Source organism: Tachyglossus aculeatus, chromosome 16 (genome assembly GCF_015852505.1).
Source record: "Tachyglossus aculeatus isolate mTacAcu1 chromosome 16, mTacAcu1.pri, whole genome shotgun sequence".
In the NCBI taxonomy this organism is placed as follows: Eukaryota; Metazoa; Chordata; class Mammalia; order Monotremata; family Tachyglossidae; genus Tachyglossus; species Tachyglossus aculeatus.
In genome coordinates, this window is record NC_052081.1 from 22916260 (window position 1) to 22939223 (window position 22964).

Consider the following 22964-nt stretch of genomic DNA (forward strand, 5'->3'; position numbering starts at 1 on the left):
GAACCCATGTCCTTTGACTCCCAAGCCTGTGCTCTTTCCACTAAGCCACGCTGCCAAGTACAACAGTGTTTTCTTTCAAAGAATCAAACCTGGAGGTAGGTTCCAGAGAAGCAGGGTGATTTTGTTTGTTGGCTGGATGAATGGTGTTTTTGTTTTCTGATGTTGGTTGGCCTGCTAAAATCCAGATAGATACTTAGAGAAGACTTAATTAGATGTTCACACAGTATCCCTGCATAGCCTAGTGGTAAGAGCCCGGGATTTGGAGTCAGAAGATGTGGGTTGTAATCCACTTCCACTTGTCTACTTTGTGACCCTGGACAAGTCACTTTACTTCTCCATGCCTCAGTTACCTCATCTGTAAAATGGGGATTAAAACTTTAAGACCCTTGTGGGACAAAGACTGTGTCCAATCTAATTACCTTGTATCTATCTCAGTGCTTAGAGTAGTGCCTGGCACTTAGTAAGTGCTTAACAAATACATTATTATTATTATTATTATTAACAATATTATTTTTAATAATTATTATCAGTACCATCTGGATTCAAGTACTGAGATGGCCACTACACCTCTTTTCTTCACCATAGCATGAAAAGCAGTGTGGCCTAGTGAAAAGAGAACGAGCCTAGGAATCAGAGGATCTGGGTTCCAATTCCATTTCACCAATTTTTTTTATGGTATTGGTTAAATGCTTACTATCTGCCAGGCACTACACTAAGTGCCATAAGATACAAGATAATAAGGTTGAACAGAGTCCTTATCCCATATAGGGCTTACAGTCTTAATCCCCGTTTTACAGATGAGGTAACTGAGACACAGAAAAGTTATAGTGATTTGCCCAAGGTCACACAGCTGACAAGTGACAGAGTAAGGATTAGAACCCAGGTCCTCTGACTCCTAGACACAAGCCCTTTCCCCTAGGTCACGCAGCTTTTTTATTGCCTAGTATGTGATGCTGGGTAAGAGTATTCAACTTTCTCTGGGCCTCAATTTCCTCATTGCTCAAATGGAGACTCAATTCCTACTCAGATTGTGAGCCCTATAAGAGACAGGGACTATGTCCAACCTGAAATAATATATTATATTAATGTTATTATTTTATTATTGTTATTATCCAGTCAAATATTGAGAAGCAGCATGGCCTAGTGGAAGGAGCTTAACAAATACCATAAAAAATGTGCAGCTGAAGAATCTGAAATTCTAGTCAGCTGTAATAGCGTAATAAACCTTCCAGATTCAGCCACTTGTCTGCTGTGTGACCTTGGGCATTTTAACTTCCCAGCTACCTCAGCTAAAATGGGTAGTAAAGACTGTCAGCCCTATGTGGGAGAGGGACTGTATCCAACCTTGTATCTACCCCAGTACTTAGTACAAAGTCTGGCAAAGAGTAAGTACTTAACAAATACCATAAAAAATGAGCTGCAGAGATCTGAAATTCTAATCAGCTTCACTAAATTGTGTAATAAATCTTAGCATCAGCAAACTAGACCTCTTTTCTGTCATCAACAAGTAATTATAATTTAGCATTCTAAAAGTTAGGAGTAGCAAATGTTCTCTTTGATTTCACAGTAAGAATCTATGGAACTATAGATGGTGCATGCATAAAATCAGTAATCAAACAGTAAAATCCATTTGGATCTTTCCCTTACAATTGGTCTCTTCAAAATACCACTTGATGGCATTCCAGTTAAATGATCAATAGGATATTTTTATCGCAGTCTAAAACAAGAGTTGAGCTGGGCCAGAAAACTACTGGCAGAGTGGCTGACACTGGGAGCCTGGGGAATGAAGCAATAGTTTAGAGAACAGAATACATATACTTACTTTTTACGATGCAGAGAGAGCAGAGAAGAATCAACCTGCAGGCTGCCCTCATTATGAAGATCCAAAAGGGAAGGGAAATGGTTTACTGTTGTTAAAAGACACATACTTATGAGTCTTATGTCCTATAAGTCCTCTACCGAGGAGTGTTTAGAGATGGGCAACTCGTTTGTTTACTGCGCGGAAGGAGGCAATGGTAAACCACTTCTGTATTTTTTATCAAGAAAAATCTATGGATCCACTACCAGAACGATTGCAGATGGAGGTGGGGCTTTCTGGAAGAGATGGGTCCATGGTGTCGCTATGTGTTGGAGATGACTTGATGGCATAAGACAACTTGTTTGTGCAAAACAAGTTGAGGAAATGAGTCAGGCAATCCAGTCAAAGAAGCATCTGTTTATTCGGTGTGTTTTCCTGACTAAGTCTGGGCTAAGTTGTCCCCACTGTGGACTCTCTGGTATTTGCTAAGCTTCCTCACTTTATTTGCCAACAGAAAGCCAACATTAGAGGACGGCTTGTCCTTCTAGGCATCATGGGGCAAATAACCTGTCCCAGAGGGAGGGAAGAGGTCTGATTTGGGATCAAGCATGTCACATTTATTTATTCATTCATTCAAAAGAATTGTGCACCTACTGTGTGCAGAGCACTTAGAAAGTACAATTCGGCAACAGAGACAATCCCTACCCAACAACGGGCTCACAGTCTAGAAGTGGGGAGACAGATAACAAAACATAACAAAACAAGTAGACAGGCATCAATAGCATCAATATAAATAAATAGAATTATAGATATACACACATCATTAATAAAATAAATAGAATAATAAATATGTACATATAAACACAATTGCTGTGGGGTGGGAAGGGGGTAGAGCAGAGGGAGGGAGTAGGGGCGATGGAGAGGGGAGGAGGAGCAAAGGGGGGGCTCAGTCTGGGAAGGCCTCCTGGAGGAGGTGAGCTTTCAGTAGGGCTTTGAGGAGGGGAAGTGTGTTAGTTTGGTGGATGTGAGGAGGGAGGGCATTCCAGGTAGGGACTGTCTCTATGTGTTGCCGACTTGTACTTCCCAAGCACTTAGTACAGTGCTCTGCACACAGTAAGTGCTCAATAAATACGATTGATTGATTGATTGATTGATTGATTGATTGACGTAGGCCAGGGGTCGACAGCAGGAAAGGCGAGAACAAGGCACAGTGAGGAAGTTAGCAGCAGAGGAGTGGAATCTGTAGGCTGGGATATAGGAGTGAAGGGAGGTGACGTAAGAGGGGGCAAGGCGATGGAGAGCTTTGAAGCCAATAGTGAGGAGTTTTTGCTTGATATAGAGGTTGATAGGCAACCACTGGAGATTTTTGAGGAAGGGGGGTGACGTGTCCAGAGACATGTAGAAAGATAATCCGGGCAGCAGAGTGAAGTGTAGACTGAAGTGGGGAGAGACAGGGGGTTGGGAGATTAGAAAGGATGCTGATGCAGTAATCCGGTTGGGATACGATGAGTGATTGTACTAACAAGGTAGCGGTTTGGATGGAGAAGTAAAGGCAAAAGTGAAAATCTTGGCTAAGTTGAGTCCATAAGACCAACCATTTCTGGTCATCACCCTTGGTTGTATTTTTATATTTGTATTTGTATTTACCTTCTCACTCCTTGATCTGCTTCCCTCACTGGGACAAAGGAAGGAGAGTACGGGCAAACACCTGACCGCTTAGTCACACAGATGGCTAAATCAAGGCTCCCAACAGACCACTGGGAAGGCCTTTCTTAGTCCTTTATAAAGGGAATAGAAAATGGCTTCCTGAATCTCTTGCTCATTAGATGAACTTTATAATAATGATACTTACTAAGCACTTACTATGTGTCAAGCAATGTTTGAAGTGTTGGGGTAGATACAAGATAATCAGGTTGTACACAATTTCTGTCCTTCACAGGGTTCACATTCAGAGTATTGATGGTACTGACAATCTGATGGTATTGACACCTACCTACTTGTTTTGTTTTTTTGTCTGTCTCCCCTCTTCTAGACTGTGAGCCTGTTGTTGGGTATGGACCATCTCTATATGTTGCCGATTTGTACTTCCCAAGCGATTAGTACAGTGCTGTGCACACAGTAAGAACTCAATAAATACGATTGAATGAATGAATGAATGAGTAGGAGGGAGGAAGAGTGAGGCACAGAGAAATTAAGTGACTTGCCCAAGATCACACAGCAGACCAGTGGCAGAGCTGGGATTAGAACCCAGGTCCTCTGACACTCAGGCCCATGCTCTTTCCACTAAGACATGCTGCTTTTTACCATAAAGTGTATATTTACTGCACTTTATAGATAGGGAATTAGGGGATGTTTTTCCCACAACATGCATCCATCTGTATAGAACTTGGTGTGATGTTGGAAGAAACCATGATGCACATACCCACAGCACTGATTAAACTTTGTCTAGTATAATGCAAATTTTCCTCAAGTTTGGGGTTCCTGAGGAACCCCAAGATTTGAGGAGAAATGAGTGTACCGTGGACCATGTTTTGTCACCAAAAAAAAATGCTTTTTGATCAAAATCTATCTAAAAACTTTGATTCATCAAATATAACCATCAGAGGAGACAGGGAAAAATGACTGTGGGGTAAGCAGAAGCTGTAGCTCCTTCAACTCCCAATCTGTTATTTAAAAACACCAAAACTCCCCAAATTCTCACAAAATAAGTATGGCCACACTGATTTCCAAGTTTCAACGAAAAAAACTTTATTTACAATAGAGAATTTGATTTGAGACATGCATTTTTCTTTTCTTTTTTTTTCTTACAAATCAGCAAATGCAGGTCAAGTTTACACTCCTTAAGGCAAGAGTCCCCGTGCAGTAATACATGTTTATATTAAATCCCCAAAACAACCATCAGGGGAACTCATGTTCAAAGGGAAAGGTTAGGATCAGCAATTTGTCATTTTTGTAGAGAATTTGACAATCTCCCTGATACAGGAACTTGAGATCAACTTGCTATGAATTTATACTAAGAAAATGCAAACAATAGCAAGAAATTCTGATAGTCTCCTTATTACTGCATACAATTAAATCAACTTTGTTTAAAAAGAAAATACAGTAGTGCATACGAAAAAGTGAAAAGAGAACTTGTCCATAGAAATGAATGGACATAAGTGTGCCAATGGTCATATTGCACTCAACAGTGAAGTCAAGCAATTTGATTAAAAGTTAGCTTTTTCCCATTTTGGCAATCAGTTCATCACAAATCTTGGTAAGTTCTTCTATTTCTTTATTCTAAAAACCAAGCAAAGAAAAAAATTATATTTTTGGAAAGCCATGGCTTTAGGGAATTCATCTGGTCAAGTTTATTTCTGGTTTCTGAAATTACTCGTTTGGCTCAAATGTCTAAAATTAGTCATTAGCATCTGTGAGCTATTCATTAGCACATCTGAGAAACAGCAATCTCATGTGCTGACCCAACCCAGATTTTTTTTTAAATGGTATTTATTACGTGCTTACTATGCGCCAGGCACTGCATCTCGTAGATACAATATTTTCAAGTCAGACGTAGCCCATTGTCACAGTCTTAATCCCCAATTTATAGATAAAATAACTGAGGCACAGATAAGTTAAATGACTTGGCCAAGGTCACTCAAGAACACAGGTCCTCTGACTCCTAGGCCCGCGTGCTTTCTACAAGGCCATGCTGCTTCATTATTGGGAGGGACATGAAGATAGATGCTCTTAAGGTTGAATCCCATATCTGACCTTAGTTGGAATTCAGGAAATATAGAGTTTGTACTTAGCCGAATCCTGAATGATATTTCTACTTTTGTCAGTCTTCCAGAGGAGAAAAGCAGCAACTTAGAATAGAACCGTGGTGCATCAATAGGCTACACTACTTTTCTTTTTCTTTCTTTCTTTCCTTTCTTTCTTTTTCTTTCTTTCTTTTTCTTTCTTTCTTTCTTTCTTTCTTTGTTTCTTTCGTTCTTTCTTTCTTTCTTTCTTTCTTTCTTTTCTTTCTTTCTTTTTCTTTCTCTTCTTTCTTTCTTTCTTTCTTTCTTTCTTTCTTTCTTTCTCTCTCTCTCTCTTTCTTTCTTCCTTTCTTTCTGTCTTTCTTTCTTTCTTTCTTTCTTTCTTTCTTTCTATCTTCTTTCTTTCTTTCTTTCTCTTTCTTTCTTCCTTCCTTCCTTCCTTCCCTCCTTCCTTCCTTCCTTCCCTCTTTCTCTCTCTCTCTCTCTCTCTCTCTCTTTCTTTCTCTCATTATCCAGCGCTCAGAACAGTGCTTTGCACATAGTAAGTGCTTAATAAATGCCATTATTATTATTATTATTATTATTGTGTGCAAAGCACTGTACTAAGCCCTTGGGAGAGTACAATATAACAATAAACAGACACATTCCCACATAAACACTATGGACTTTCCCCAAAGGACAATTCCATAGACCGCTGCAAGTGACTTGGACAACACACTTTCCCTAACCCCTTTCTAGTGTTTGACATGATGGGTTGGTTACCTTCTGTTCCAGTGTTCTTTCTAGAGCATCCACTTTGAGTTGCTCTTTGCGGAGGCTGGCCTGGTATGCAGCCTGTTCCTGCTGTGCCTTTCCTCTGACTTGTGCAATTTCAGCATTGGCTCTGGAAAAACACAAGGAAAAACCAACAAAAAAAGCATGTGTGAGAAGTATAAATGTAGCAGGAAGGCAGGAGCATGGGACTCTCCCCTTTCTGTCCATGCAGCCCTTTCACCTTAACCTTGTGTTCTCACTGTTCCCCAAGCTCAGGTCCCTTGCTGCACTTATGCACATATCTTCACACTCTATTGCTTCCCTGACCTGTCAATTTAGTGTTTATCTCTTCCACTAGATTGAAAACTCCATAAGGGCTGGGATCAGGTCTACTGACACTTGTATTATCCAAACCTGAAATACAGTTCTCTGCACAGAGTAAGTGTTCAATAAATACTATTGACTGATTGAGGGGACAGTAACTAAGGACTCATTTTTTTCTTTTTGGAATTTGTTAGGCCCTTACTATGTGCCAGACACTGTACTAGTCAGTCAGTCAGTCAGTCAGTCAAACTGTATTTATTGCCTGCTTACTATGTACAAAGCACTGTACTAAGTGCTTGGGAGAGTATAATATGACAATAAAACAGACATTCCCTGCCCACAGCAAGCTTACAACCTAGAGAGGAAGACAGGGAGTGATACAAATAAATAAAATTACAGATCTGTACCTAAGTGCTATGGGGCTGGCGGAGGGATGAATAAAGGGAGAAAGTCATGGTGATGCCGAAGGGAGTGGGAAAAGGAGAAAGGGGAGCTTAGTCAGGGAAGGCCTCTTGGAGGAGATTTGCCTTCAACAAGGCCTTCAAGTTGGGGAGAGTAATTGTTTCTCGGATATCCATTCATTCATTCAATCATTTATTAAGCACTTACTGTGAGCAGAGGATTGTACTAAGCTCTTGGGAACATTCAATATAATAAACAGATGCATTTCCTGCCCACAGTGAGCTTACTGCCTAGAATAGGGGATACAGACATCAATACAAATAAATACACTGTAAATATGTACATAAGTGCTGTGGAGCTGGGAGGGAGGGAGGGAGAACAAGGGGAGCAAGTCAAGGTGATGCAGAAAGTAGTGGGAGAAGGGGAAATGGGTGCTTAGTCTGGGAAGGCCTCTTTGGAGGAGATGTGTCTTCAATAAGCCTTTGAATGGGGGGAGAGTCTGTCAGATTTGGGGAGGGAGGGCATTCCAGGCCAGAGGCAGGACATGGGCGAGGGGTAGACAGTGAGATAGGTGAGATTGAGGCACACTGAGAAAGTTAGCATTAGAGGAGCGATGTGTGCAGGCTGGGTTGTAGAATGAGAGTAGCAAGGTGAGGTAGGACAGGGCAAGGTGGTGGAGTGCTTTAAAGCCAATGGTGAGGAGTTTTTGTTTGATACGGAGGTGAATGGGTACCCACTGGAGTTTTCTGAGGAGCAGAGTGACATGTCTTGGACGTTTTTGTAGAAAAATGATCCAGGGAGCAGATTGAAGTATGGACTGGAGTGGGGAGAAATGGAAGCTGGGAGGTTATCAAGGAAGCTGATGCAGTAATCCAGGCAGGACAGGATGAATGACTGTATTAATGTGGAAGCAGTTTGGATGGAGAGGAAAGGATGGATTTTAGCGATGTTGTGAAAGTGGGACCAACAGGATGTAGTGATGGATTGAATACTGTGGGTTGAATGACAGAGAGGAGTCAGCAATATAGCCAAGGTTATGGGTTACGGAAGGATGGTGGTGCCATCAACATTGATGGGAAGGTCAGGGGGAGGACAGGGTTTGGGTGTGAGGATAAGAAGTTCTGTTTTGGCTGTGATAAGCTTGATGTGATGGGAGGACATCCATGTAGAGATGTCTTGAAGGAAAGAGGAAATGTGAGACTGCAGACAGTGAGAGAGATCAGGGCTCGGAGATGTAGATATGGGTATCATCCACACAGAGGTGGTAGTTGAAGCCACGGGAGTGAATGAGTTCTCCAAGGGAGTGGGTGTAGAGGGAGAATAGAAGGTACCCAGAACTGAACCTTGAGGGATCCCCACAGTTAGAGGGTGGGAGGCAGAGGAGGAGCCCCTATAGGAGACTGAGAATGAATGGCCAGAGAGAAAAGAGGAGAACTAGAAGAGGAGAGAGTCAGGGAGGCCTTGGATGGGGGACAGAAGGGGGACATGAAGAAGGAGGGTATTTAAGGCCAGAGGCAGGATGTGGGTGAGAGGTCAGCAGTGAAATAGATGAGATTGAGGTATGGTGAGAAGGTTATCATTAGAGGAGTGAAGTGTGCCCACTGGGTTGTATGAGAGTAGCAGATGAGGTAGGAGGGGGCAAAGGTGATTGTTTTAAAGCCAATGGTAAGGAGTTTCTGTGTGATGCAGAGGTGGATGGGTAACCACTGGAAGTTCTTGACGAGTGAAGAAATATGGCCTAAATGTTTTTGTAGAAAAATGATCCAGGCAGCAAAGTGAAGTATGGACTGGAGTGGGGAGAGACAGGAAGGTCAGCAAGGAAGCTGATACAGTAATCTAAATGGGATAGGATAAGTGCTTGGTCTAATGGTCTAATGGTTGTGGGTTCTAATCCCAACTCTGCCACTTGTCAACTGTGTGACTTTGGGCAAGTCACTTAACTTCTCTGTGCCTCAGTTACCTCATCTGTAAAAAGGGAATTAAGACTGTGAGACCCACGTGGACAACCTGATTACCTTGTATCTACCCCAGTGCTTAGAACAGTGCTTGGCACATAGTAAACGCTTAACAGATACCATCATTATTATCATTATTAATGTGGTAGTAGTTTGGATGGAGAGGAAATAGTGGATTCTAATGATGGGCTGAAGGTAAACTGACAGAATTAGGAATTACTGGGGGATTTCTATTGAAAGTATTGCATTCTGATACAATAAAATGCTATCAACTCTGCAATTTGCATGTTCCTAATCCCAAACCCATAATGATGTACAAACACAATAGACATGAAAAAATCTCATAAAACATTTTCTAAAGACAGTTCCTCCCATGAGCAGGGCAAAAAGTTTAAGGTATTTGTTGGCCTCAGGATACTTAACAAAAGTTGTTACCTTGCTATTAGTACAATGTTACAACTTTCACTGCTTTTTTGGAGTTTTTTCTGCTCTTCTGAATAGATTTGCTGAGATTTTTCATGTTTGCTTTTTAAGAAAATCACCTGCCCTACTAAAATGTTTCATTTTATGCTCTAAATGTTGCATTCCTGCACATATATAAGGTTGTCTCACTCCTGATTGTATGCCTGACTGGCAACTTTAAAAATAGAAATGAGAAAGAATTACCTGTCCAGTTTTTCCTCAGCATGGATTTTGAGTGCCTGGTATCTTTGCTCTTCCTTCTTCACACGGGACAAGTATTCTTGGGCACATTTCTTCAGCACTTCTTCATTCTGTCACAGAAAATAATAGATTTATGATCACTTGAGGCCTTGAGAGTTGACTTTGTGAGCAATCATCTCCCAGATGGGTTCCTTCCTGTCCTCCCAAATAGCTACCTCCCTGGTCCAAGTTCTGGTCATGTCATAATTAGACTTCTGCACCAGCCTCCTCACTGGTCTCCCTACCTCCAGGCTCTCCCAACTTCAGTCCATCCCCTCTACTGCAAAGATTATTTTCTGGCATTATCACTCAGTACACATATCTCCCCTCCTCAAAAATCTCTGAAGAGAGCCCATATTTCTGCAGCAAGCAGAAACTCCTTACCTTTGCTTTTAGGTCAATCCAATAACTCTCTCCATTTTACCTATCGGCTCTCTTCACCCATTATTTCTCAGCTCACACTCTTCATTCTTTACCACAAGCTCACCTAATTGTACCTCGTTTTTCTCTCTCTCATCTCCAATCCTTATCTCATGGTGTTATCATGGCCTGGAACTCTTTTCTCATCCAAATCCACAAAGCCTTTCAATAAATCGAGGGTCAATTAAGGGACCAACAAGACTGTTAGAATCGGCAGAGAAGTTGGATCTTGGTTTAGAAATGTTTCACATGAACACTGTCTCAGGTTGAGATGGAGAATGGGGGATCCACACACCTTTCGAAACCCCTCAAGAACTTCTTTCATCTTTTCATATCTCCTGAAGAGATCTGCCAAGGATTTCTCCACCGAATTCAGGTCGGCTAAGGCTTGCTCCTTCTCTACAATCAACTGTTGGACAGTGTGATGGGAGACAGACTTCTCTCTTTGTTCATCCTCTGTATCAGAAAATAGCAAGACTATTATTAATAAATATATCAAAGTGGAAAATCAGTGATAATGCTATAAGCCCCAGAATGAATCACTTGCTACCTACATATGTACTGCTTTGTGCTGTCTTAAAAAGGTTTCTTTTAGATGAAACAATGTGTGCCCAGATATGGTGAAGAGTCTGAATGACAGGGCTGGTGCCCTTTCCCAGAAGCTTTTTCCTTTCCCAGAGGAAGGCACTGACTGAAAAAGAAAAGACACTCTCCTCCTCTCCTGTACTACTGCGATGAGAACCCCATGTAGCTGTCTCTGATGTGTAGCCAGTGAACATAATTCCTAGCCCAGGTCTAATCACATGACTCCCAGGCCTCCTTGGATAATGGGGGAACACCACCTTCTGGGTAGGACTGAACAACCATGACCTGAGGAGAGTATGGGCAGGGTTTCTCTATGACCTGCAATACGAGGTTCCAACTTTTGAGCTGTGATTGGCTACTTCCAGTATGGATCAAAGAAAGAAAACTAGCCAAATAAGCCAGGTTCCACTACCACAAACCTTCTTTCAACCTTCCTCTCTATTTTGGCTTAGTTTGGGAAAAGAGAGGGTGGTCAAAGTCCAGTCTGCTACTCTGAGACAATCCCACCAACTCCTTTGCCCATACAAATAATAATAATAATGATGGCATTTGTTAAGCGCTTACTGTGTGCAAAGCACCGTTCTAAGCGCTGGGGAGGATACAAGGTGATCACATTGTCCCATGTGGGGCTCACAGTCTTAATCCCCATTTTACAGATGAGGTAACTGAGGTTCAGAAAAGTTAAGTGACTTGCCCAAGGTCACACAGCAGACTGTGAGCCCACTGTTGGGTAGGGACTGTCTCTATATGTTGCCAATTTGTACTTCCCAAGCACTTAGTACAGTGCTCTGCACATAGTAAGCGCTCAATAAATACGATTGATGATGGTGACAAGTGGCAGAGCCGGGATTAGAACCCACGTCCTCTGACTCCCAAGCCGGTGGCTCTTAACACTGAGCCTCACTGTTTCTCCAAATGGAGGATGGGAAGTCAAAGTCATTCTTTTCTGCCCCTGTACTCCAATATTTACTCTTATTCTACTCTGCCCTCATGAAAACAAAAAGGGAAATGACTACCACTACAGTTGGGAGCAGGGTTAATGCTAAGAGAGGTTCAAATTGAGCCATGGGGTTGGCCTTGTATGGATTCCCATTTTTCTGGGCTCATTTGAATGTCCACTCCTGGATATATATATTCATGAAATATATGTAATGGTACCAGAAAAGACTTAGGGTCTGTTCATATGAAAAAACTTTCACTGGGCCCAATGGATAAAGACTACATGAAATTGTTGCTGGTAAAAGAGTTTTACATTTCTTCTCCTTGGGCCCCGGAAGAGTCACCCTTCGGAGTATATACATAAATGTGACCTCAATCGTTTTCTGAATCCAACTTTAAACCACATTTCTCTTTGTACATGAAACAACAAATGCACTTTACTGGGTCTCCCTCAGATCAAACCATTTTGCTCTCTCTCAGTCCCTGGGTCAATTCTTCTCCTCCCTCTTCCCTCCCAAACAGATTGCCACATGGAGTTGGATTATAGAGGGAATTGGTCATTCAAATCCTTCTCTTTCTTGAGATGATTCCATTTTAAGCAAAAGGATTCAGCCCTGCAATTTATACTGGAGGATGAACAGCCAAAATATACCACCAAACAGTTATCTTACTTATTTCTTTAGAAACAGGATTAAAGGTGAGTTGCAGCAAATACAAAGAATAAAAGCAAAGAAAACAAACTGAAAAAAGGGCTAAAGGTTGCAATATGCAGAGTAAAATTGGGTGAGAAGCGTTACTTACCCGGCTTGCCTTTGTGTTTTGCAAGCAAATAGCAAGAAGCAACAAAAATGGAAGCAAAATAGAAAAATCAGGGAAGTTGTTAGGAAAGCAGAAAAAAATCAATGCAACAACCTGTATTGCAGAAAAGCACAGACATCTTTGCAAACTGCAATATTCCATCAATTACGTCACAAGACATCAATACATTTTTAAAGCTCCCAGTGTAAGGGGAACAAGCATGGCATAGCGAATATACACTTGGACCTGTGACCTTCGGGCATTTGAAATTTGCCCCAACCTCAACCCCAAGGCAATTATGTACAAATCTATTAATTATATATTAGAAATAATTTACTTATATTACTGGTTGCTTCCCTCTTTACGGGCAGGGAACATGTCTACAAATCCTGTTATACTGCATTCTTCCAAGCATTTAGTACAGCATGGCCTGAATTTAGCAGAGTTGCCTAGTGGATAAGGTGTGGGCCTAGGAGTCAGAAGGACTTGTGCTCTAATCCCAGATCTACCACTTGTCTGCTGGGTGACCTTGGGCAAGTCACTTCATTTCTCTTTGCCTCAGTTACCTCATCCATCAAATGGGATTTAAGACTGTGAACCCCGTGTAGGATAGAGACTGTGTCCAACGTGATTTGTTTGTGTCCACTCCAGTGCTTAGTACAGTACCTGGTATGTAGTAACAAACTGCTTAACAAATACCACAATTACTATTATTATTACCATGGATTGATTGATTGATTGGTTGACAGAAGGTTCATGAGGTAACTGAGCAGAAAAGGGATCGATGGAAAGGGACTTCTGTGAGGTGCTTGGCCTGAGCCACACAGCTGCAATTCAGGTGCAATCTAGCAACTGTCCACCAGGGGATCACGGAAATGTAGACCCAAAGAAGAAGCCTCTATTGATCCTGGTGAATTTACATGGGCAGACCCAAGAAAGCTGTGAATTACTGAGCTCCGTCTAATGTGTGGAAGTCTGTCTGTGTATTTATGGATTTTTGATGGGTTTAAGGAAAACTGTATAATCAAGGCAGTGTAAATCTTTTCTTTCCTCCTCTTTCTCTCCCTTTAAATGTCTGTGCCGAAGATTCCTGCGGTAGTTTGTACCCTTTATCCACCCTACCCTTAGTCCCACAGTCTTATGTATACACCCATAACTTATTCATTTATATTAACGTCTGTCCCCCTTCTAGACTCTAAGCTTCCAATCAATCATATTTATTGAGTACTACAATGGTCAGAGCACTGTACTGAGTGCTTGGGAGAGTACAATACAATGCTTGGGAGAGTACAATACAACAGAATTAGCAGACATGTTCCCTGACCTTAGTACAGTGCTTAGTACAGTGCTTAAGTACTTAATACAGTACTCTGCACACAGTAAGTGCTCAGTAAGTACAACTGAAAGAATGAATGACCATAATGAGCTTACAGTCTAGAATGGGAAACAGACATTAATCTAATGTGAAACTTGTGGGCAGGGAACATGTCTACCAACTCAATTATACCATAGTCTCTCAAGGGCTTAGAGTGACGTACTTATGTACAATACATAATAAGTGCTCTGAACATAGTAAGCGCTCAATAAATATGATTGATTTAAAGTAGATTAGAGTCTAGAGGGGGAGATAGACATTAATACAACTAAATATACAGGTTTGTATTTATATAAATATTTATATTTAAATAAATAAATACATAAATAAATGCACAGAGTGAGTGCTTAACAAATATGATTGACTGATGGATTGACTGGTTTGAGAATGGCCAAAGCAACTGTGAGCAGTGCTCCCTGGTGCCTACTTCACTAACCCTAATTGCTTTTGGTCAATTGACTGTACCTGCAATCCTGTGGGGCAGAACTGGATGTGAGATATTTTAAGGACCCTGTGACATAGCATGTCCTAGCCACATGTCTAGCAGTCCTTGCACATATTCATAAAGCAGTTTTGTCTAAGATAGAAGTTTGCTGTATCAATGAATGGCCGGAGGGAGCAGAGAGGTTTCACACCACTAATGCCAAATAAAATATATTTCCAAAGTTCATTTACAGGTCAGGGTGTAGAACAGCACAGAAAAAGACCTACCTATCATTTGAGCGATGGTCTTCTCATACTCTGCAACTATTTTCCTATAACAGAATGGAAACCAAATTGAGTGTATGGTACATGGAATGCCAATGCACATTCTTCATTACCATAATTTTACAGCCAAAAAGGTCACCAACTAAGTCCACTTTCAGGTAGAGCATAAACCAACCATATAATGAAATTCAATACTTTACCTAGTTATCAAAATCTGAGCCCATAAAAGACAGTAATTCTGTGATCCGAAGTTTGGGAAATAATACCTTGAGACTGAATTTTCACCACACACACTATTTTTTCTTTGAAAACAGGTTAATATGAGCTAAAGCCTTTCCTGAAAATTAAATGAAACCCAATTCTTCCTCTGTCTTGATTTTGGAATCACATACTGAACACTCTTTTAAGAAAAACAATATCATCCAAATGCTCAGGTCCATTGGACCAGTGGAAAGAGCATAGGATTGGGAATCAGGAGACCTGGGCTCTAATCACAACTCCACTTCTTGCCTGCTTTGTGACCTTGGCCAAGTTGCTTAACTTTTCTTGACCTCCGTCTCCTTGTCTGCAAAAAATGTGAATTAAATATTTGTTCCTCCTCCTGATTAGCTTATGAGCCTCATGAGGGACAGGGACTGTGTCTGATTTGATTATATTGTACTACCCTATGCTTAGCACAGTGTTAGGTTCATAATAAGCATTTAACAAATGCCATGATTACTATTATTACTACTACTACTACTACTACTACTAATACTAATAATAATAATAATGGTTGAGATTTTGAAATGTTTCTTTTCAAAATTACAGTGGGATGGAATGAAGTTCACTGTCACCAGGGTATCAAAGGTTCAAACACGTGAAGATCCATATGGGAAATACTATTGCAAGAAACACAGCGTTCTCCCATGATAGGCATTAGTTTGACATTTATGTGCATTAATAACCCCGACCCAGGATTTTTCACTTTCACAGTTAGTATTTGCATCACTTAGCTCCAGCCTTTAATATAACAAGGAATATTACTAGGACACATCCTTTAGTTGAGAAAGTGAAGTGGCAAAGAAAATAATTTTACAGCATCATTAACTCATTGGCTGAGCAGGAAAAGGACTAGGTATGTATTTCTGAAAGGAATTTTCTCATGGAAATACCTCACAGAATGACACCCTTTCAGGAGTTCCAATGTTAGTTCAGATTCAGCCCTGACTTGGACGCCAGATGACTCCATCTGGAGTCCTCCCTCTCTATCTTCCCTCTCCATCAACCAAACCCATCAGAACCATGGGTGTGGTCTGTAACTACTCAGTTCCCACATAGGGAACTCTGCCCAGCCTGACCCCAATCCAGCTTGGGCAATTTGGTCTAGAACTGGACTTCCACGACAGTTCCACATCCCGTTAATGGCTCCCAGACTAGCAAATTGCCCTGCCAGCTGGCTGAGATTTAGTCAGTGCAAAACCCCCACTGAGAGGAGACCAAGAAAACACAAGTCCTGCATTGTTTCACTGTAGGTACATTAGGCTTCATATGAAAACTTTCAAAGGGGCCACGGTCTAGCAACTAACCTCATTTCCATCACTTCTCGTCTGCTTTCTTCATATTTGTCTTTCCATTCTGAGACCTCTCTTTCCTTCGTTACAATCTGATAGGTCAGGAGAGGAGAAAAGTAGTTAGCATCTAAAACAACAAGTCCAGAGCCAAGCAATTCCCTGAATGAGATATTTGTCTAGCTAGGGCCTACATGATACCATGTTACCAGTGTCTTTTTGGGGGAACAAATGAGAGCTAATAGCAATTTCAGTGTCAATATTTTTAGGGGAGAGACCCTAACTACAGGTTGTTGTTTTATGATGTCTCTGATCAATGATGAAAGTCACCAAACCTTTTATTGGGCTTTTGAAAGTGGATTCACACTCTTCCCCCTCCACCCCAAATGAATACCTCTGCTCTGGCGATCTGTAGTGCAGAATTTAAATCTGTCTGCTGGTAAAGAAACCCTGTTTTTTTTTCTGGCTCTGAGGTACCAATCCTGGAGTACAAGGCAGTTTTGGAGATGGAGGCATCTGCAGGGACAGTGGCTTCAATCTGTGGAGTTGTTTTTAATTAAAAGAAAAGGCAACATTAATCATCGAACAACCGAGAAGCCGCATGGCCTAGTGGATAGAGCATGGGCTCAGGAGTCAGGAGGACCTGGGTTCTAATCCCAGCTCTGCCACATGACTTCTGTATAACCCTGGACAAGTCACTCAATTTCTCTGTGCCTCAGTTACCTCATCTGTAAAATGCGGATTAGTATGGTGAGCCCCACGTGAGACACGGAGTTTGGCAATCTGATTAGCCTTGTATCTACCCCAGGGTTTAGTACAGTACCTGGCACATAGTATATGATTAACAAATAACATAAAAACAACAAATATAAAAACAAACAAACAAAAAAGTGAGTCCCCCACCTATCAGGTTCATGAAGGGGTTTTTTGTCTCTGTGAGGAATAACACAAAGAACAATGAATAGGAAAACGTCAGACCCAATCTGTGAAAATTTGCACTGGGGCAGGCAACAACTAAGTCAGCCCTGAGCCTCTTCCTTTTGAATATCCATTCATTAGAATAGTTAGAAGCACTTAAGCAGGAGCAGTAAGAAAAAGGACTATCACTAGAGGCAGTCACTAGCCAGTAGAACTCTTCTTTGGAAGCATAGAGTGACTGATACATTCTGAAAATAGCAGAATATTGAGGGGGCTGCTCTCTGCTGGATTCTGTAAGATAGTATGCCATCTTATTCTCTGCATTCCTGAAGTAAGCTACTCAGGGATGCAATTATTACAGGAGTTAACCTTTCCCTTTGCCCAGAGTCTATTAGAATAACTACTTTTGAGATTCTGTCATTCATCCATTTTCACTTTTACTCTTTTAAGGACAGAGAAGCTTGACTTTGTAGAGTGGTTTGGGGAAAAGACATTGGTGCTTGAAGCTTCATACTAATTGTGAATAGCTATGATAACTCGACTCCCAACAACCCTTTCAAGCTGGAGTGTCCTTGATTCTATGAGAGAACTGGGGTACAATGTATGGTAACAATGCAAGCAGAATTGCTATGAACATCACAATCTTTTAAGATAAGTTACCTGGGTAAGTGCGCTTTTCTTCCCGCAACACAAAAAACAACCATGGCCTCCATCCCATGCATTAATTTTTAAAGGTATTAAGAAAAGAAAAACACACAGTAGTAACTACCCTGAGAGCAAAAGAAGTAACTTTCAATTAAGCTTCCCCATTAGACTGTAAATTATTTGAGGGCAGGGACTGTGTGTCTCCTAATTTTACTGTATTCTCCCAAGCTACCCAAATAGTGCTATGGGGCAGCAGGCACCCAGTACAGTACTCTACACATCTACACACAGATTTATTGAGAGTTATTGCTCAATAAATCTTAACAAATGAACATTTTGGATCAATTAAGGACCCAATTAAGGTGGGGGTTTAGCCAAAATAAGGAATATTTAGTAAAAGTAAAACTGTTTTGCCAAAATGAGGAATATTCAGTGACTGTAAAACTCCTAGAATTGGAAAACAGGGTCTAATGAGGAAATAGGAAAGATATCTCAGAACCAAAAGGCTTGACAAAATATACACTCAGGTAATAGAAGATTTTAGGTTAGAAGGAGAAGGGGAAGGAGGAAGAAGTGGGATATTCTTTTAAAAATTAGATCAGAAGTATTTTCCCCCAAAGGCACACTGCTAAAGGCAACAGCTAGTGCACCTCTACCAGCTGAAAAGCTGTACTTTTCTACAGTTCAAGATCATAGACAAATGCAGGTTTAATGTATAGGATTGGCGGCCTGGATATAACTGTAAAGTTCAGTTAGTAGTACAAGTTAGTAGCACACATGCATGTTAAATCAAATGGGGAAATCCTCTGAGAAAAAGGGCTCTGGCTTGGACTTTTGGTTTTGATTTTACTGTCATTGGTTGGCCCTGAACACCTGGCACTGAAATAAGCAATAGCACAGCTTTCAGCTAGGAGTTGTAATGACTGCAGGTATTCTTGAGAGGCAGTATGGCCTGGCAGAAAGGCACAGGAGTAGGAATTAGGAGACCCAGATTCCAATTCCAGCTCTGCTACTTGTCTGCTATGTGACCTTGAGCAAGTCAAATTGACTTCTCCATGCCTAGGTTTCCTTATCTATAAAATGGGAATAAAATACCTACTCACCCTCTTCTCTGAGACTGTGATTCCCAGGTAGGACAGGGACTGTGTCCGATATGAGTATCTTTTAGCACAAGCTTGGTAGATAGTAAGCACTTAATAAATAATACTATTATTCTAATTATCATTTTCCTCTTCCTTTCCTTCCATTCTCCTCCCTCTTTTCCTCTCCCTCTTTCTCCTCTTCTCTTTTACTTCCCCTAAAAGTCCACTGCCTCCTCAAAGCTGAAACCTAATCTTCTTCAAAATAAAATGTTGGTGCACTGATTAGATATGAAAATTAGTAGACAGGGAAACATGTTTAAAAGGGATATCAAAAGCCCTAGACATCTGGAAGGAATCTAAGATCCCAATTAATCACAAAAGAAAGTCTAACAGCAGAAACTTCCTAAGTAGGTTCTATGGTGTTGGATGCAAAATTGTGACCCTGAATAAACCTTTATAAACCTGAATACCCTTTGGGTATATAGAAATGTATCCAATTACAACCAACAATTAAATTAAACAAATATAAATTTTGCAACTACTAACAGAAGCAGTGTGCCCTAGTAGAAAGAGTACGGGCCTGGGAATGAGAGGAGACTGATTCTGACTGACAATGCTGCCACATACCTGTTGTGTGACCCCTGGCAAGTCACTTAACTTCTCTAGGCCTCACTTCCCTTATCTGCAAAATGGGAAATCAATACCTGTTTTCACTACTAATTAGACTATGAATTCCATATGGGACGTGATAATCTCGAATCTACCCCAGTGCTAGGTATAGTGCTTGACACATAGTAAGCACTTAACAAAAACCACAATCACCATTATTATTATTATTATTATTATTATTATTATTATTATTACAAGATACACTGCTTTCCTTCCACTTCTCATTCTAACTGGTTTTTCCATTAAAAGGATAAACACTCTTACAACCTATGGGTACTAGTGACTAGAAAGTGAAATTCAGCATACACTCTGACTTTTCCTTACTACCAGAAAATAAATTTCATTAAAGTTAGAGCTTCATTTATCATCTTCCAGACTGCAAGCTTTTCTTCTAGGTTGTAAGCTCCTCATAGGCAGGAATAATATCTACCAACTCTATTATACTGTCTTTTTCCAAGCACTAAGTACAGTGCTCTGCACATACTAAGGGCTCAATCTCAAATGGAAGCACTATAAATAAAAGTTTCACTCTTTCTTAATCTATAATACCTAGCCTATTGCTTTTGAAGGAAAAAAAAACTTTAAACCTACAGATTATAAATGAATGTATTATTCCCAAATGACCTTGCCCTCCAATAGCTGTAAATTTATTCATTAAACCTTGTAGAGACATATACAAAATCTGCCCCACATGTCTCTAATCACATTTTCTCATTTCCTTACATGGTAGATGTCCTGTTACATTACCTAAAGGGGTTTACACTTGCAAAGTAGAAACGAAAGCAAATAAAAATTGATCAAACAAAAATAAAATAATTAAATTCTACTGCCAGATCCTGATAGCTTTTCCCTCACATCTTCCAGATCTGCCTTTTCCTCTCTACTCAAACAGCAATCACCCTGGTACAATCATAGTTTATAACATGACTAGACTACTGTATTGGCCTTCTTGATAGTCTCCTGCCTCTAGCCCCTCCCCTCTCCAATCTACTACACTTCTGCATGGATTGTCTTCCTGAAGCATCACTCAGCACCCATCTCTCTGCTCCTCAAAGCCTTTTCCAGGCTCCCCATGTCCTCAGCATCAAGTAGAAACTTCTCACAATTGGCTTCGGAGCTCTCCACCCACTCATTCTACCTTCTCCATCTGCAGTCTTCATTTGCTGCTCCCCAACCCACTCTTATTATACCTCCCAAACCAACTGCTCTTGATTCTCCTGCCGCCATCCAATCACTTGCTCAGAACTCCCTCTTCAAATCCAACAAACCACAGATATTCAAAGTCCTCCTGAAAGCCCACCTCCTCCAACACACCTTCCCCAATTAATTCCATCTTCAAAGCCATCAGCTTACCTCTAGCATTTATATAAATGCCTGGTTATGATTTTGAACTGTGTCCATCCTGATTAGCTTGTATCTACCCCAGTGCTTAGTACAGTGCCTGACACACAATAAGCACTTTAAAAATACCATCAAATATACTTACTTTACCCATCCTCAGCACTTACGTTTGTATATTTATTCAATCAAACATTTAATTTGCTGGTTTGAAATACTATTTTGTGGCTGAGTTCCCTATTGGAGTGTAAACTCTTTGTGGGCAGGAATATGTCACTTGCTCAGTTTTATACTTCGCAAGCACTCTGTACAGTGCAATGCAGCCAGTGGGTGCTTAATAAATACTACTACTAGCATTACTATACATTTCTCTCCACATCAAACAGAAACTCCTGACCACAAGTTTTAAGGTTCTCCACCAGCTTCCATCTTACATATCTGCTCTCTTTTCTTGCAAAACCTCAACTCACACTCTAAGCTCACTCAAGCTAATGTTCTTATTTTCCTTTATTCTACATTCTCTGATCTCCTTTCTCTCTCTATGGAACAAACTTCCCCTTCAAATCTGCTAAACAACATCCCTGCCCACCTTCAAGCTCTCCTAGGAAGCTTCCCCAACAATTTCCCACTTTCCCTGGTCAGATCATCCCCTTATGTGCATAATGGTTTATTGATTTTATTTTTTATCTGATGAATTGCCCCCTTCTGTTTCTCTCAGCCATGAATGATGGCAGGAACTGTGCCTTCTACTTCTACTGTACGTTCCTAAGTGACCACTACAGTGCTCTTCACACAAAAGGCACCCCATATATATTGATGATGATGACAATGAAGATATGAGTTAAATATCAAGCTGATATCACAATACTGAGTGGAAAAAAAATCAAGATGACCAAGAGCTCATGGAATGAAATGCCAGCTATGAAGCCTAGGCTTTGTAATGAGACACTCTTTTATTTTAAAACCTACAACCCATCCAGAACCTCTGGGAGCATCCAATAACCCTAAAATGTCTTTTAAAAATCATTTTTGTAATTGTCAATGATTATGGGCCTACCTTGACAGATCACAAGGGGAAAAATAAGTTCCATTTCCATAAGAAAATTAAAGTTTGACCTGAAAGTTAGAAAATTGGCAGTTCGATCTTTTTATATACCTAACTCAAGAAAAATGGGACTCATAGTGCTTTGACAATTATTATTTTTATATTATTAAGAGCTTACTATGTGTCAAGCACTGTTATAAGCACTGGAGTTAATCAGGTTGGACACAGTCCCTGTCATATATTGGGCTCACGGTTTCAACAGGAGGGAGAATAGGCAGCGAACCCCCATTTTACAGATGAGGAAACTGAGTCACAGAAAAGTTAAGTTAAGGTCACATGTCAAAAAAGTGGAGAAGCCACAATTAGAACCAGGAATCAGTCAGCCAATCAGATTTATTTAGCACTTACTCTGTGCAGAGCACTGTACTGAGAAGCAGTGTGACTTAGTGGAAAGAGCATGGGCTTGGGAGTCAGAGGTCATGGGCTCTAATCCCAGCCCCACCACTTGTCAGTTGTGTGACTCTGGGCAAGTCACTTAAATTCTCTGAGCCTCAGTTACCTCATCTGTAAAATGGGCATTAAGACTGTGAGCACCATGTGGGGCAACCTGATTACCTTGTATCCCCCCAGCGCTTAGAACAGTGCTTGGCACATAGTAAGCGCTTAACAAAAAGTGCTTAAAGCCCTCTGCCCTACCCCTTTCCCCTCCTCACAGCACTTGTGTATATTTGTACATATTTACTACTCTATTCTATTAATGATGTGTATATATCTATAATTCTATTTATTTTGATGGTATTGACACCTGTCTACCTGTTCTGTTTAGCTTTCTGTCTCCCCCTTCTAGACTGTAAGCCCGTTGTTGGGTAGGGACTGTCTCTATATGTTGCCCAATTGTACTTTCCAAGCACTTAGTACAGTGCTCTGCACACACAGTAAGTGCTCAATACGATTGAATGAATGAATGAACAAATGCCATTCATTCATTCATTCATACTAAGCACTTGTGAGAGTATAACAATATAACAAGTACAGTCCCTGCCCACAATGAGCTTACAGTCTAATGAGGGAGACAGACATTACTATAAATCAATAAAATTACAGATATGTACATAAGTGCTGTGGGGCTGGCAGGAGGGATGAATAAAGGACAGCAAGTCAGGTCAGTGCATAAGGGAGTGGGAGAAAAGGAAAGGAAGACTTAGGGAAAGCCTCTTG

At 40.8% G+C, this 22964-nt stretch overlaps 1 protein-coding gene across 3 annotated transcripts in view; it reads right to left on the reverse strand.

Moving 5' to 3' along the window:
* Window positions 1-4523: 4523 nt before the first annotated feature.
* The window catches only part of TACC2 (transforming acidic coiled-coil containing protein 2), a 316371-nt gene continuing 297930 nt past the window's right edge, over window positions 4524-22964 (reverse strand). For all 3 annotated transcript variants that reach the window (XM_038757663.1, XM_038757664.1, XM_038757662.1), the window contains 7 exons: window positions 16444-16587; window positions 16068-16144; window positions 14503-14546; window positions 10390-10550; window positions 9639-9745; window positions 6301-6421; window positions 4524-5077 (listed from right to left, as the gene is read on the reverse strand). In XM_038757663.1, coding sequence (XP_038613591.1) covers window positions 5012-5077; window positions 6301-6421; window positions 9639-9745; window positions 10390-10550; window positions 14503-14546; window positions 16068-16144; window positions 16444-16587 — 720 coding nt within the window. In that variant the 3' untranslated portion in view covers window positions 4524-5011. The remainder of the gene's footprint in view (window positions 5078-6300; window positions 6422-9638; window positions 9746-10389; window positions 10551-14502; window positions 14547-16067; window positions 16145-16443; window positions 16588-22964) is intronic.